Consider the following 14,631-nt stretch of genomic DNA (forward strand, 5'->3'; position numbering starts at 1 on the left):
GATATTTAACTGATGCATTTGCTGATGTGTGTTATTTTCTAATTTTCCTCTCAAAGCCTCCATGAACAGCTGTTGAAAATCAGCCCTTTGCTGTAGACACTTCCACCTGAGCCCTGTGCATGGTTCCATGTCACTGCGTCAGTGTTACTGTGTGTCCAGGTTAAATAAACGTTAAACGAACAAACGCGGCGAACACGCGGCAAACTCACGCCTATAGTGGACGGAGACGCGCGGCACGCGCGCGCAGCCAGTGAGAAACGGGCTTCAGTCAAACAGTGAACGTTCGTGTTTTCACCACCAGGTGGCAGCAGCTGCACATTTATCCTCTCTCACTACTACACCATCAACTGAACTTTAATATTCAACATTTTAATTTTATGGACAACTTTTCATTGAGTCATGTTGACAGAGTATTTATAGATGTCTTAGTAAAGTATGTATTAATATTAATATGATCCATAGTGTTGAACAGGATCACAACACTGACTTTTATTCAAAACTAAGACAGAAACAGAATATCCTCACTATAAACGATCATGACGAGAGATTCTGATTAAAATATCTACATTTAAAGGCTACACACTAGTGCATCTCAAATAATCTCTAAAACCTTCATTTTCCCACCATTTACTTTAAAAAGTTACTTTTCCATATATTCTAGATTAGTCTCACAGAGGGAAATATTCTGACTGAGGGAAAAATAACTTTTCCATGATGTTGTAATCTTTGAGCGTCGTCTGTGTGTGACTGAAATGTGCAGAAAGAAACAGAAATCAGAAATGATTGTAAACGACTTTATTCTGCTTTAGAAGGATCATTCTAGTCTCTGTTTTAGGAAAGCTTCAATCTGAGGACAGAAAAAGTCTTTTAGATTTCAAATTCACAAAAATAGAAAATACAGAAATAACTTTGGTACAGCAGACATGGAAACTCAGACACACATTAATGACACAGAGCTCCAGCATCCTGGATAAAACCGAACTGTGCAGAACCTTCAGGCATGTTTGGGCTGCAGGGAGGAGCAGGTGAGACAGGTTAAACCACCTGAGGACAGGAAGGAGGACTGACATTACTACAGTGATCTGTTTTATAAAAACAAGTCTACACCTGCAGGGTGGAGTAGAGGGTGGATGGGGCGAGTAGGCACGGCCTAGGGCAGGGGTCCCCAACCTGTGGTCTGTGAACCCTTACAGGGACTCAGCTCTAACTTACCAAATATTAAAAAAAAAAACATGTATATATATATATTTGTTGTTGTTTTGTTTTGTTTAAGATGATAAAGTTTTAGAATTACATCAAATTTCAGTTTAAAAAGTTGTAAATTTACAAGAAAAAAAAATGTTGAATTTTTAAGTTTTAAAGTCTTTAGTTTTGACACGAGAAACTCCAAAAATTTAATTTCTAAAATCATAAATTTAAAACGTTAAGGCAGAGATTTACAAGAAAGCAAACTGAAAACAGTGATTGGAATTTCAGCTTTTCATGTTTATAATCTGATAAATTCAAAGTTTTAATTCATGTACATTTATAACTGTTACAGTAAAAAAAGGCACCAAAAAATAATAATTATTAATTAAAAAAATATCAAAAAGTAAAAAAATCCAGTTTTTTTCTTCATTAATTAATTACTTTTTAAACGTGAAAATTTAGAGTTTTCTTAGACATTGACAGAGCCTCTTTATTATCATTATTATTATTATTATTATTATTATTATTACTATCATTATTATTATTATTATTATCATTATTATTATCATTATTATTATTATTATTATTATTATCATTATTATTATTATTATTATCATTATCATTATTATTATTATTATTATTATTATTATCATCATTATTAATATTATTATTATTATTATTATTATCATTATTATCATTATTATTATTATTATTATCATTATTATTATTATTATTATTATTATTATTATTATTATTATTATTATTATCATTATTATTAATGTTATTATTGTCATTATTATTTATATTATCATTATTATTATTATTATTATTTTTAATGTTATTATTATTATTATTACTATCATTATTATTATTATTATTATCGTTATTATTATTATTATTATTATTATTATTATTATTACTATCATTATTATTATTATTATTATCGTTATTATTATTATTATTATCATTATTATTATTATTATTATCATTATCATTATTATTATTATTATTATTATTATTATCATCATTATTATTATTATTATTATTATTATTATTATTATTATTATTATTATCATTATTATTATTATTATTATTATCATTATTATTATTTTTATTATTATTATTATTAATATTATTATCATTATTATTATTATTATTATTATCATCATTATTATTATTATTATTATTATTATTATTATTATTATTATTATTATTATTATTATTATTAACATTATTATTATTATTATCATTATTATTATTATTATTATTATTATTACCATTATTACTATCATTATTATTATTAGAGTGGTCTGCTGTCATATAAAGAACAGCTAATAAATAAATGTTTGAAACCTAATAAAACTGATGTTTAATTTTCCCTGTTATATTAGCTTGCCTTGGCTTTCTTAAATATGAATAGGGGTCCTAAGGAAAAAAAGGTTAGGAACCCCTGGTCATGGTCTAGATGTCCCAGAAACTGCTGGGGGTCTCCAGGTGTATTACAGGAACAGACGAAGGGGACGCCGTTGAGCGGACTCTAGCCGCCCTTCAGCCCGGGTCGTGGAACGTCAGACTCTGTAGTGAATCCCTACATCCTAAACTCATGCACATGACTGTAAATACAGGTGTTCTTCCATTCACCTGTGCTGGACATGAAACAACAAAAGCAAAGAGCTTCTACAGCAGAGGGCTTCCTAGCACAGGAGCTAACGCTAGCTTAGCTTTCAGCAGCTCTAAGGTACGATCTAAAACAAAAGCTTCAAAAATAACGAGAAACCTGGAGTTGACCACCCTCTCTGGCTGAGTATTTTCAGACAGTTCTAAACAAAATAAAGCAAATAAGACTTAGAAAGCATCGGAAAAACAAACTGAAAGTAGAAGCTGAATTTACAAAAGAACGGCACAGAACCAAGAAGACCCTAGACCTGAAGCAGGAGACATTAACCTGACAGGAGTCAGGGCCCAGGCCTGTTTCTGAGAGAAGATCACGGCAAAGATCCAACCAGGATCTCTTCAGGTTCAGTAGTGCAAAAATCACCAAATTATGACAACAAAACTAGCAACAGTAACATGGAAACACTGATCACTGGCAATGCATAGTGCAATATGACTGACAACCTCCACTCTGCTCCATCATCTCTCTGATAAATCCAGCTCTGTGGAAGAGAAACTAAACATCTGCTACATCCTAATCAGCCTAGAAGCAGAGCCGTCATTGCTGAGTAATGTCTGTCAGAGTCAGTAGGAGATAATCTGGAGTTTATCCTCATAAAGCAGACGACCCTGTACCCCATCAGACGTTACTGACGTCCTCCAGCCCGTTGTGGCCGTTCTCCTCTGGCAGGATGAAGCGGATGTGCCGGCTCTTCTCCCAGCCACGCCGGATCTGCCGGAGTCGTCGGGCTACGCAGGGCGCCAGCAGAGCCAGGCGACCGAGAAGAACGGCGAAGGGGAGGATCAGAACCAGCGTGAAAGTAGGAGGGAGGTTGAAGCGGTAGTGGGCGGGGTCAAAGGCTCGGTCCCAGCCGTAGAGGAGCGTGTGGAGGGTAGCCGTGGATAAGGCGCAGTAACCTACGGTAGACTGGAGATAGAAAGGAATCAGGACTCAGCAGGTACTCCGCTGTAAAACGGTTCAATAATAATGGCATGCATGCTCCCTGACAAACACAACCTCCTGGTCTACAGGCACCAGGCTAAAGCTGCTTTCATGGCCCTGGCCGTCCACGTGTGACTAATCTGACGGCCACCAGAGTAGAAGAACAAACACGTGAATGGAAAAGGCATCAAAGGGGTCACAAGTCCTGCAGAAGTTCTAGCAGTGAGGAGAAGTAGTGACTCATAAAGCCCTGATGGCTCTGTCACAGTCTGGAGCAGCTGCAGGAGTGCAAACACTGGGATGTGGCGTCTGACAGCCTGAATCTGAAGCCCTATGACACTGATCATCAACTGGCGGTCCGGGGGCCAAATCAGGCCCCCCAAAGCTTCCTGTCTGGCCCCGGAAGATCGTTAAATTCAGAAAAAGGAGGAAAAGAAGATTTTAAGAGTATCCTTTTCCTTTAAATGTCTGCAGCTGTTAAATCCATCCTAATTAACATTGAGATAGTTTTAGAATGACTGACCATCTGATCTGTTTCTACAGAAATTTACTGTCAAAATTAGTCGATATTCAAAAAAGGGTCAAGGTCGGCAGAAGTGCTGCAGAAATTGGCAGAAAAAAGTGGTGAAAAGAGGTTAAAATGTGTCAGAAATGATAAAGGAGGAAAAAGGGGCAAAGGTATCAAAAATGACAAAAAATAGCTCAAGAAAGTAAAGAAAGGGGGTTAAAAGTGGCAAAATTGAAGAAAAGTGGCAAAAATTGATAATAGAGTGGCATGAAGGGGATAAAACATGCAGAAAAAAGTGGTTTAAAGGGTTAAAATCTTTCAAAAATTGGCTTAAAGAGGCAAAAAGTATCAGAAAGGGTTAAAAGGGTCAGAATGGGTTAATATTGGAGCTAAATGACAGTTAGGGAGGGCCCATTCTCTCCGGCCAATCCTGCTGTCAGGTCTGTCTCCTTGTGTCCTGCTGCGTTATAGATAACAGGGATAGATCTCACTGGTAATGACTAAAAATGTCCTGTAGTTTAAAGGAAAATACAAATACTACTGCAATAATATTTCAGTCAGACCAAAATGTTCATTTAATGTTTCTTTTTTGAAAATCCGGCCCCCAGAGTTTCTGCTGAGACCAAATCTGACCCTGGTGCAGATCTACTTGATGACCCCTGACCTATGAGAAGCAGCCACGTGTCTGAACTGTCCATCCTCAGACATCATTCTGTGTTAACACATTCAGCTTCAGTGGAGGTTTCCCAGCATGAGCGGCCATGACAGTCTGAGGATCTGAAACAGCTCATAGAAACCAGGACCAGGTCTCTCTGTCAGTCCTGTAAGTTCAGAGAGCGTCTGCTCCTCTCTGCGTTTACCTGGATGAAGGTGAACTCTCTGTGTTTACCTGGATGAAGGTGAACTCTCTGTGTTTACCTGGATGAAGGTGAACTCTCTGCGTTTACCTGGATGAAGGTGAACTCTCTGTGTTTACCTGGATGAAGGTGAACTCTCTGCGTTTACCTGGATGAAGGTGAAGTCTCTGTGTTTACCTGGATGAAGGTGAACTCTCTGCGTTTACCTGGATGAAGGTGAACTCTCATGTTTACCTGGATGAAGGTGAACTCTCTGTGTTTACCTGGATGAAAGTGAACTCTCTGTGTTTACCTGGATGAAGGTGAACTCTCTGTGTTTACCTGGATGAAGGTGAACTCTCTGCGTTTACCTGGATGAAGGTGAACTCTCTGTTTACCTGGATGAAGGTGAACTCTCTGTGTTTACCTGGATGAAGGTGAAGTCTCTGTGTTTACCTGGATGAAGGTGAACTCTCTGCGTTTACCTGGATGAAGGTGAACTCTCATGTTTACCTGGATGAAGGTGAACTCTCTGCGTTTACCTGGATGAAGGTGAACTCTCTGTGTTTACCTGGATGAAGGTGAACTCTCTGCGTTTACCTGGATGAAGGTGAACTCTCTGCGTTTACCTGGATGAAGGTGAACTCTCTGTGTTTACCTGGATGAAGGTGAACTCTCTGTGTTTACCTGGATGAAGGTGAACTCTCTGTGTTTACCTGGATGAAGGTGAAGTCTCTGTGTTTACCTGGATGAAGGTGAACTCTCTGCGTTTACCTGGATGAAGGTGAACTCTCATGTTTACCTGGATGAAGGTGAACTCTCATGTTTACCTGGATGAAGGTGAACTCTCTGTGTTTACCTGGATGAAGGTGAACTCTCTGTGTTTACCTGGATGAAGGTGAACTCTCTGCGTTTACCTGGATGAAGGTGAACTCTCTGTTTACCTGGATGAAGGTGAACTCTCTGTGTTTACCTGGATGAAGGTGAACTCTCTGTGTTTACCTGGATGAAGGTGAACTCTCTGCGTTTACCTGGATGAAGGTGAACTCTCATGTTTACCTGGATGAAGGTGAACTCTCTGTGTTTACCTGGATGAAGGTGAACTCTCTGTTTACCTGGATGAAGGTGAACTCTCTGTTTACCTGGATGAAGGTGAACTCTCTGTGTTTACCTGGATGAAGGTGAACTCTCTGCGTTTACCTGGATGAAGGTGAACTCTCATGTTTACCTGGATGAAGGTGAACTCTCTGTGTTTACCTGGATGAAGGTGAACTCTCTGCGTTTACCTGGATGAAGGTGAACTCTCTGTTTACCTGGATGAAGGTGAACTCTCTGTGTTTACCTGGATGAAGGTGAACTCTCTGTGTTTACCTGGATGAAGGTGAACTCTCATGTTTACCTGGATGAAGGTGAACTCTCTGTTTACCTGGATGAAGGTGAACTCTCTGTGTTTACCTGGATGAAGGTGAACTCTCTGTTTACCTGGATGAAGGTGAACTCTCTGTGTTTACCTGGATGAAGGTGAACTCTCTGTGTTTACCTGGATGAAGGTGAACTCTCTGTGTTTACCTGGATGAAGGTGAACTCTCTGTGTTTACCTGGATGAAGGTGAACTCTCATGTTTACCTGGATGAAGGTGAACTCTCTGCGTTTACCTGGATGAAGGTGAACTCTCATGTTTACCTGGATGAAGGTGAACTCTCTGCGTTTACCTGGATGAAGGTGAACTCTCTGTGTTTACCTGGATGAAGGTGAACTCTCTGTGTTTACCTGGATGAAGGTGAACTCTCTGTTTACCTGGATGAAGGTGAACTCTCTGCGTTTACCTGGATGAAGGTGAACTCTCTGTTTACCTGGATGAAGGTGAACTCTCTGCGTTTACCTGGATGAAGGTGAACTCTCTGCGTTTACCTGGATGAAGGTGAACTCTCTGTTTACCTGGATGAAGGTGAACTCTCTGTGTTTACCTGGATGAAGGTGAACTCTCTGTTTACCTGGATGAAGGTGAACTCTCTGTTTACCTGGATGAAGGTGAACTCTCTGCGTTTACCTGGATGAAGGTGAACTCTCTGTGTTTACCTGGATGAAGGTGAACTCTCTGTGTTTACCTGGATGAAGGTGAACTCTCTGTGTTTACCTGGATGAAGGTGAACTCTCTGTGTTTACCTGGATGAAGGTGAACTCTCTGTTTACCTGGATGAAGGTGAACTCTCTGTTTACCTGGATGAAGGTGAACTCTCTGTTTACCTGGATGAAGGTGAACTCTCTGCGTTTACCTGGATGAAGGTGAACTCTCTGCGTTTACCTGGATGAAGGTGAACTCTCTGTTTACCTGGATGAAGGTGAACTCTCTGTTTACCTGGATGAAGGTGAACTCTCTGTGTTTACCTGGATGAAGGTGAACTCTCTGCGTTTACCTGGATGAAGGTGAACTCTCATGTTTACCTGGATGAAGGTGAACTCTCTGCGTTTACCTGGATGAAGGTGAACTCTCTGCGTTTACCTGGATGAAGGTGAACTCTCTGCGTTTACCTGGATGAAGGTGAACTCTCTGCGTTTACCTGGATGAAGGTGAACTCTCTGTGTTTACCTGGATGAAGGTGAACTCTCTGTGTTTACCTGGATGAAGGTGAACTCTCTCCAGTTGACAGTGTTGGACACTGAGGGCAGTGACGTGACGGCCAGCAGGGAGAGCAGCCCCAGAGCCATGATGCCGACTGAAAGGTACAGCTCCATCCTCCACACCTCCTCCTCCACCCACGAGTTCTCCACCTGGTCCTTCACCTGGACGGCACACAGAAGCATGAGCAGGAACACCATCCTGATATCTGAGCTGATTCAGAGCTGCAGAGAGGAACACTCACCTGTTTAACAGCCTGGTTCAGCAGCTTGTAGCGAGCAGACTTCCTCATGGGCAGGCACAGACTGTAGATCACATGTAGCACAGCACACAGGAAGCTACACAGCCCAAACTGCTTCCTGCCGGTCATCCACCGGTCCAGCCATGCAGGGAAGCGTCTGTACTTGGTGCCCCACCACAGCTGGAGGAAAGCAGCGATCAGACCGGGCAGGTAGACGAGCGCCAGCATCACCAACGCCACCGAGGGGAGAGTGACGTTCACCGTCTCTATGGGCATTTTGTAGAAAACATTCTTCTTTGCCGTCACGTAAGGCTGCAGGACGTCCTGGAGGAAGTTGTACAGGTAGAAGAACAGGAAGAGGGACATGGTGCAGAGGACTGGGACGCGCCAGGAGGGGAATAAATAGAGGGGAAGGTTTTCGATCTCCAGAGAGGAGCACAGGAGGCCCATATCGACTGGAACGAAGCCCATTCTTCTGCACAGCTGCATCACCGTGGTTTTGGCCTGGCTGCTGTTACTGCAGAGAAAAACCTGAGAGAGAACGACAGTTTAACCAGAGTCAGAGTCTCACTGAGACACCCAGACCATCAGGGCCGTCCTACCTGCCTGCTCCCGTCCCGAGGTCCCGTCTGCAACGTCCACGCAGATATGGTGTTGAACCCTTTGACTACACAGCTCTCTGGAAACAGGCGGGCCAGCTGTTCAGCATTGGAAGGTCCTTCCCGGTTCACTTTCAGACTGTTGCTGACGTCCACCAGCGTCTTTCCAGCTAGCGCCGGCTTCAGCTGCTCCAGGGTGGAATGGTGCTCCGGGAAAACAGCGACGAAGACCAGGTCCGCCTGACTGGCTGCCTCCATCTGGGACGTCACCTGGAAACAAAGACGAACACTGTTTAACAGCTTTTCACCATTCTCATCAACATTTTTGCCCCTTTTTAACAGCTTTTCACCATTTTCATCAACATTTTTGCCACTTTCAGTACATTTTTGCCCCTTTTTAACAGCTTTTCACCATTCTCATCAACATTTTTGCCACTTTAAGTACATTTTTGCCCCTTTTTAACAGCTTTTCACCATTTTCATCAACATTTTTGCCACTTTGAGTACATTTTTGCCCCTTTTTAACAGCTTTTCACCATTCTCATCAACATTTTTGCCACTTTAATACATTTTTGCCCCTTTTTAACAGCTTTTCACCATTTTCATCAACATTTTTGGCCACTTTTAGCAAATTGTTGCTACTTTAAATACATTTTTGCCCCTTTTTAACAGCTTTTCACCATTTTCATCAACATTTTTGCCACTTTCAGTACATTTTTGCCCCTTTTTAACAGCTTTTCACCATTTTCATCAACATTTTTGCCATTTTAAATACATTTTTACAATGTTTTCACAGCGTTTCACCATTTTTACCAACATTTTTTGCAACTTTCAGCAAATTGTTGCCACTTTAAGTACATTTTTGACACTTTTTAACAGCCTTTCACCATTTTTACCACCAATTTTGCCACTTTAAATACATTTTTGACTCTTTTTAACAACTTTTTACCGTTTTTACCACCAATTTTTGCCACTTTTAGCAGATTGTTGCCATTTTAAATACATTTTTGACTTTGCTGTCTGAGTTTCTTCTCCTTTTTTCTCTGGGATCCTGACATTTGTGAACATCATGGCTCAGCTATGAAGTCTAACATTATTTTCCCTCAGATAGTGACAGTGTGACGGTGTTTGGGTTCCCATAATTCCCTCGCCTCTAACTGAGATGTTAGAGGCTAACACCAGCAGCTATCATGGCTCCAGACTAAGTCAGGGTAAATACAGAGGAGGAGAAACAGAAACAACAATTACTCTGGGGGTTTTGTCTCACCTCAGCCTCTTCAGGGAAAAGGGCCACAGAGCGTTTGGGGGTCCGACTCCCCACCACCACCTGGTAGCCGGAGGCCACCAGCCTCCTGGCCAGGGATCTGGAGAAATCCCCCGTACCCAGAATTCCAACAACCGGAGAGTCTAGCTCAGAGAAGGAGGCCTCCACATGTCTGGATCCGGCTCCTTCACCTCTGCTGCGGATTAAAGGCCTGGCCATGTCATCAGGCATCCTTCAGCTAGACCTGCAGGGGGACCAGGACCCAGAGTTATCTACAGGAGTATGAGTGAAAACCAGGACCCAGAGTTATCTACAGGAGTATGAGTGAAACCAGGACCCAGAGTGATCTACAGGAGTATGAGTGAAACCAGGACCCAGAGTGATCTACAGGAGTATGAGTAAAACCAGGACCCAGAGTCATCTACAGGAGTATGAGTGAAACCAGGACCCAGAGTTATCTACAGGAGTATGAGTGAAACCAGGACCCAGAGTGATCTACAGGAGTATGAGTAAAACCAGGACCCAGAGTTATCTACAGGAGTATGAGTGAAACCAGGACCCAGAGTGATCTACAGGAGTATGAGTAAAACCAGGACCCAGAGTGATCTACAGGAGTATGAGTGAAACCAGGACCCAGAGTGATCTACAGGAGGACTGAGGGGTTCTTTAACAGGAGAAATGAAGCAGACGGAGTTAAACTCTAAAACTCTGACTGTTCCTGACTTTATAAGTTAACTCTTTATAACTTTATAACTTTATAACTCTAGAATCACAGACGGAAACTGGCTGACTGGATCTAAAACAAGGAAACTAAGAGGGCTGTGGGCGGAACTATCTTTATGTTTTACACATTAACCCTTTAAAGGCTCTGCTGGTCTAAGAGAACCAGAACCAGGATTAATCAGACCTAGTTTAATAGTTCCTGCTGGTCTCAGAGAACTAGAACCAGGATTAATCAGACCTAGAACTATCATTAAAGCGGACTTTATTCTCCTGAACAAGACTAGAGCTGACTAGATATTAGAGCAGAATAAAGACTAGAGCTGACTAGATATTAGAGCAGAATAAAGACTAGAGCTGACTAGATATTAGAGCAGAATAAAGACTAGAGCTGACTAGAACCACCTTGCCTGTCCTTGGCTGAACTCGTGGAAACTTTTCCTCAGTCCTCTCTCTCTGACCATCGGGATAAAAACTTTCATGTAAATCTGAATTAAAGAGTTTTTAGAGAGAATTAAAGAGTTTCCGGTGAACTCTGCAGCCTTTCACAGCTTTTAACGATCGTTTTCACGTCTTTACGGTCCCGGAGAAGTCTACGGTAAACTACTCACCACCACGGCTCCGGTCTCTCTCTTCCTGATAAGGTGACGCACGCGCAGAGGTCCGCCCTGGGAACGCCTCCAAGTGTGAGAGAGAGATAGAGAGGCGGGCTCCACACACACACACACACACACACACTATACAGGACTACAACTATTACTGCTACTATTAGACTACAACTATTACTGCTACTATTAGACTACAACTATTACTGCTACTATTAGACTACAACTATTACTGCTACTATTAGACTACAACTATTACTGCTACTATTAGAGACTACAACTATTACTGCTACTATTAGACTACAACTATTACTGCTACTATTAGACTACAACTATTACTGCTACTATTAGACTACAACTATTACTGCTACTATTAGAGACTACAACTATTACTGCTACTATTAGAGACTACAACTATTACTGCTACTATTAGAGACTACAACTATTACTGCTACTATTAGACTACAACTATTACTGCTACTATTAGACTACAACTATTACTGCTACTATTAGACTACAACTATTACTGCTACTATTAGACTACAACTATTACTGCTACTATTAGAGACTACAACTATTACTGCTACTATTAGAGACTACAACTATTACTGCTACTATTAGACTACAACTATTACTGCTACTATTAGACTACAACTATTACTGCTACTATTAGACTACAACTATTACTGCTACTATTAGAGACTACAACTATTACTGCTACTATTAGACTACAACTATTACTGCTACTATTAGACTACAACTATTACTGCTACTATTAGACTACAACTATTACTGCTACTATTAGACTACAACTATTACTGCTACTATTAGAGACTACAACTATTACTGCTACTATTAGACTACAACTATTACTGCTACTATTAGACTACAACTATTACTGCTACTATTAGACTACAACTATTACTGCTACTATTAGAGACTACAACTATTACTGCTACTATTAGACTACAACTATTACTGCTACTATTAGACTACAACTATTACTGCTACTATTAGAGACTACAACTATTACTGCTACTATTAGACTACAACTATTACTGCTACTATTAGACTACAACTATTACTGCTACTATTAGACTACAACTATTACTGCTACTATTAGAGACTACAACTATTACTGCTACTATTAGACTACAACTATTACTGCTACTATTAGACTACAACTATTACTGCTACTATTAGAGACTACAACTATTACTGCTACTATTAGAGACTACAACTATTACTGCTACTATTACTGCTACTATTAGAGACTACAACTATTACTGCTACTATTAGAGACTACAACTATTACTGCTACTATTAGAGACTACAACTATTACTGCTACTATTAGAGACTACAACTATTACTGCTACTATTAGAGACTACAACTATTACTGCTACTATTAGAGACTACAACTATTACTGCTACTATTAGACTACAACTATTACTGCTACTATTAGACTACAACTATTACTGCTACTATTAGAGACTACAACTATTACTGCTGCTATTAGAGACTACAGCTATTACTGCTACTATTGGGACTACAACTATTACTGCTACTATTAGAGACTACAGCTATTACTGCTGCTATTAGAGACTACAGCTATTTTACTGCTACTATTAGAGACTACAACTATTACTGCTACTATTAGAGACTACAAGCTATTACTGCTGCTATTAGAGACTACAACTGTACTGCTACTATTAGAGACTACAGCTATTACTGCTACTATTAGAGACTACAGCTATTACTGCTACTATTAGACTACAGCTATTACTGCTACTATTAGACTACAACTATTACTGCTACTATTAGACTACAACTATTACTGCTACTATTAGACTACAACTATTACTGCTACTATTAGACTACAACTATTACTGCTACTATTAGAGACTACAACTATTACTGCTACTATTAGAGACTACAACTATTACTGCTACTATTAGACTACAACTATTACTGCTACTATTAGACTACAACTATTACTGCTACTATTAGACTACAACTATTACTGCTACTATTAGAGACTACAACTATTACTGCTACTATTAGACTACAACTATTACTGCTACTATTAGACTACAACTATTACTGCTACTATTAGAGACTACAACTATTACTGCTACTATTAGACTACAACTATTACTGCTACTATTAGACTACAACTATTACTGCTACTATTAGAGACTACAACTATTACTGCTACTATTAGACTACAACTATTACTGCTACTATTAGAGACTACAACTATTACTGCTACTATTAGACTACAACTATTACTGCTACTATTAGACTACAACTATTACTGCTACTATTAGACTACAACTATTACTGCTACTATTAGACTACAACTATTACTGCTACTATTAGACTACAACTATTACTGCTACTATTAGACTACAACTATTACTGCTACTATTAGACTACAACTATTACTGCTACTATTAGAGACTACAACTATTACTGCTACTATTAGACTACAACTATTACTGCTACTATTAGAGACTACAACTATTACTGCTACTATTAGAGACTACAACTATTACTGCTACTATTAGACTACAACTATTACTGCTACTATTAGACTACAACTATTACTGCTACTATTAGACTACAACTATTACTGCTACTATTAGACTACAGCTATTACTGCTACTATTAGACTACAACTATTACTGCTACTATTAGAGACTACAACTATTACTGCTACTATTAGACTACAACTACAGCTATTACTGCTACTATTGAGACTACAACTATTACTGCTACTATTAGACTACAGACTACAACTATTACTGCTACTATTAGAGGACTACAACTATTGCTGCTATTTATTAGACTACAACTATTACTGCTACTATTAGACTACAACTATTACTGCTGCTATTAGACTACAACTATTACTGCTACTATTAGAATACAACTATTACTGCTACTATTGGACTACAACTATTACTGCTGCTATTAGACTACAACTATTACTGCTGCTATTAGACTACAACTATTACTGCTGCTATTAGACTACAAGCTATTACTGCTACTATTAGAGACTACAACTATTACTGCTACTATTAGACTACAACTATTACTGCTACTATTAGACTACAACTATTACTGCTACTATTAGACTACAGCTATTACTGCTACTATTAGACTACAGCTATTACTGCTACTATTAGACTACAGCTATTACTGCTACTATTAGACTACAACTATTACTGCTACTATTAGACTACAACTATTACTGCTACTATTAGACTACAACTATTACTGCTACTATTACTGCTACTATTAGACTACAGCTATTACTGCTACTATTAGACTACAACTATTGCTGCTACTATTGGACTACAAGCTATTACTGCTACTATTAGGACTACAACTATTACTGCTACTATTAGGACTACAACTACTGCTGCTATTAGACTACAACTATTGCTGC

General features: G+C 39.5%; 1 protein-coding gene across 5 annotated transcripts; it reads right to left on the reverse strand.

Annotated features, from left to right (window-relative positions):
• Positions 1-2,429: 2,429 nt before the first annotated feature.
• LOC121506101 (metalloreductase STEAP3-like) lies at positions 2,430-11,218 on the reverse strand. 5 transcript variants are annotated; one of them, XM_041781638.1, is made up of 6 exons: positions 11,184-11,218; positions 9,856-10,096; positions 8,592-8,858; positions 7,993-8,520; positions 7,748-7,912; positions 2,430-3,769 (listed from the first exon to the last, which is right to left on the reverse strand). In XM_041781638.1, exons 2-6 carry the CDS (start codon positions 10,081-10,083, stop codon positions 3,482-3,484), a joined length of 1,476 nt encoding a protein of 491 aa, XP_041637572.1. In that variant the 5' UTR covers positions 10,084-10,096; positions 11,184-11,218; the 3' UTR covers positions 2,430-3,481. The 5 variants fall into 5 exon arrangements, 2 of the variants coding, with proteins under 2 accessions (XP_041637572.1, XP_041637571.1); XM_041781637.1 differs by lacking the exon at positions 11,184-11,218 and adding an exon at positions 10,978-11,153; XR_005991610.1 differs by lacking the exons at positions 2,430-3,769; positions 11,184-11,218 and adding exons at positions 4,790-7,573; positions 10,978-11,153 and having other exon boundaries at positions 7,632-7,912.
• Positions 11,219-14,631: the final 3,413 nt, after the last annotated feature.

Source organism: Cheilinus undulatus, linkage group 24 (genome assembly GCF_018320785.1).
Source record: "Cheilinus undulatus linkage group 24, ASM1832078v1, whole genome shotgun sequence".
NCBI lineage: Eukaryota > Metazoa > Chordata > Actinopteri > Labriformes > Labridae > Cheilinus > Cheilinus undulatus.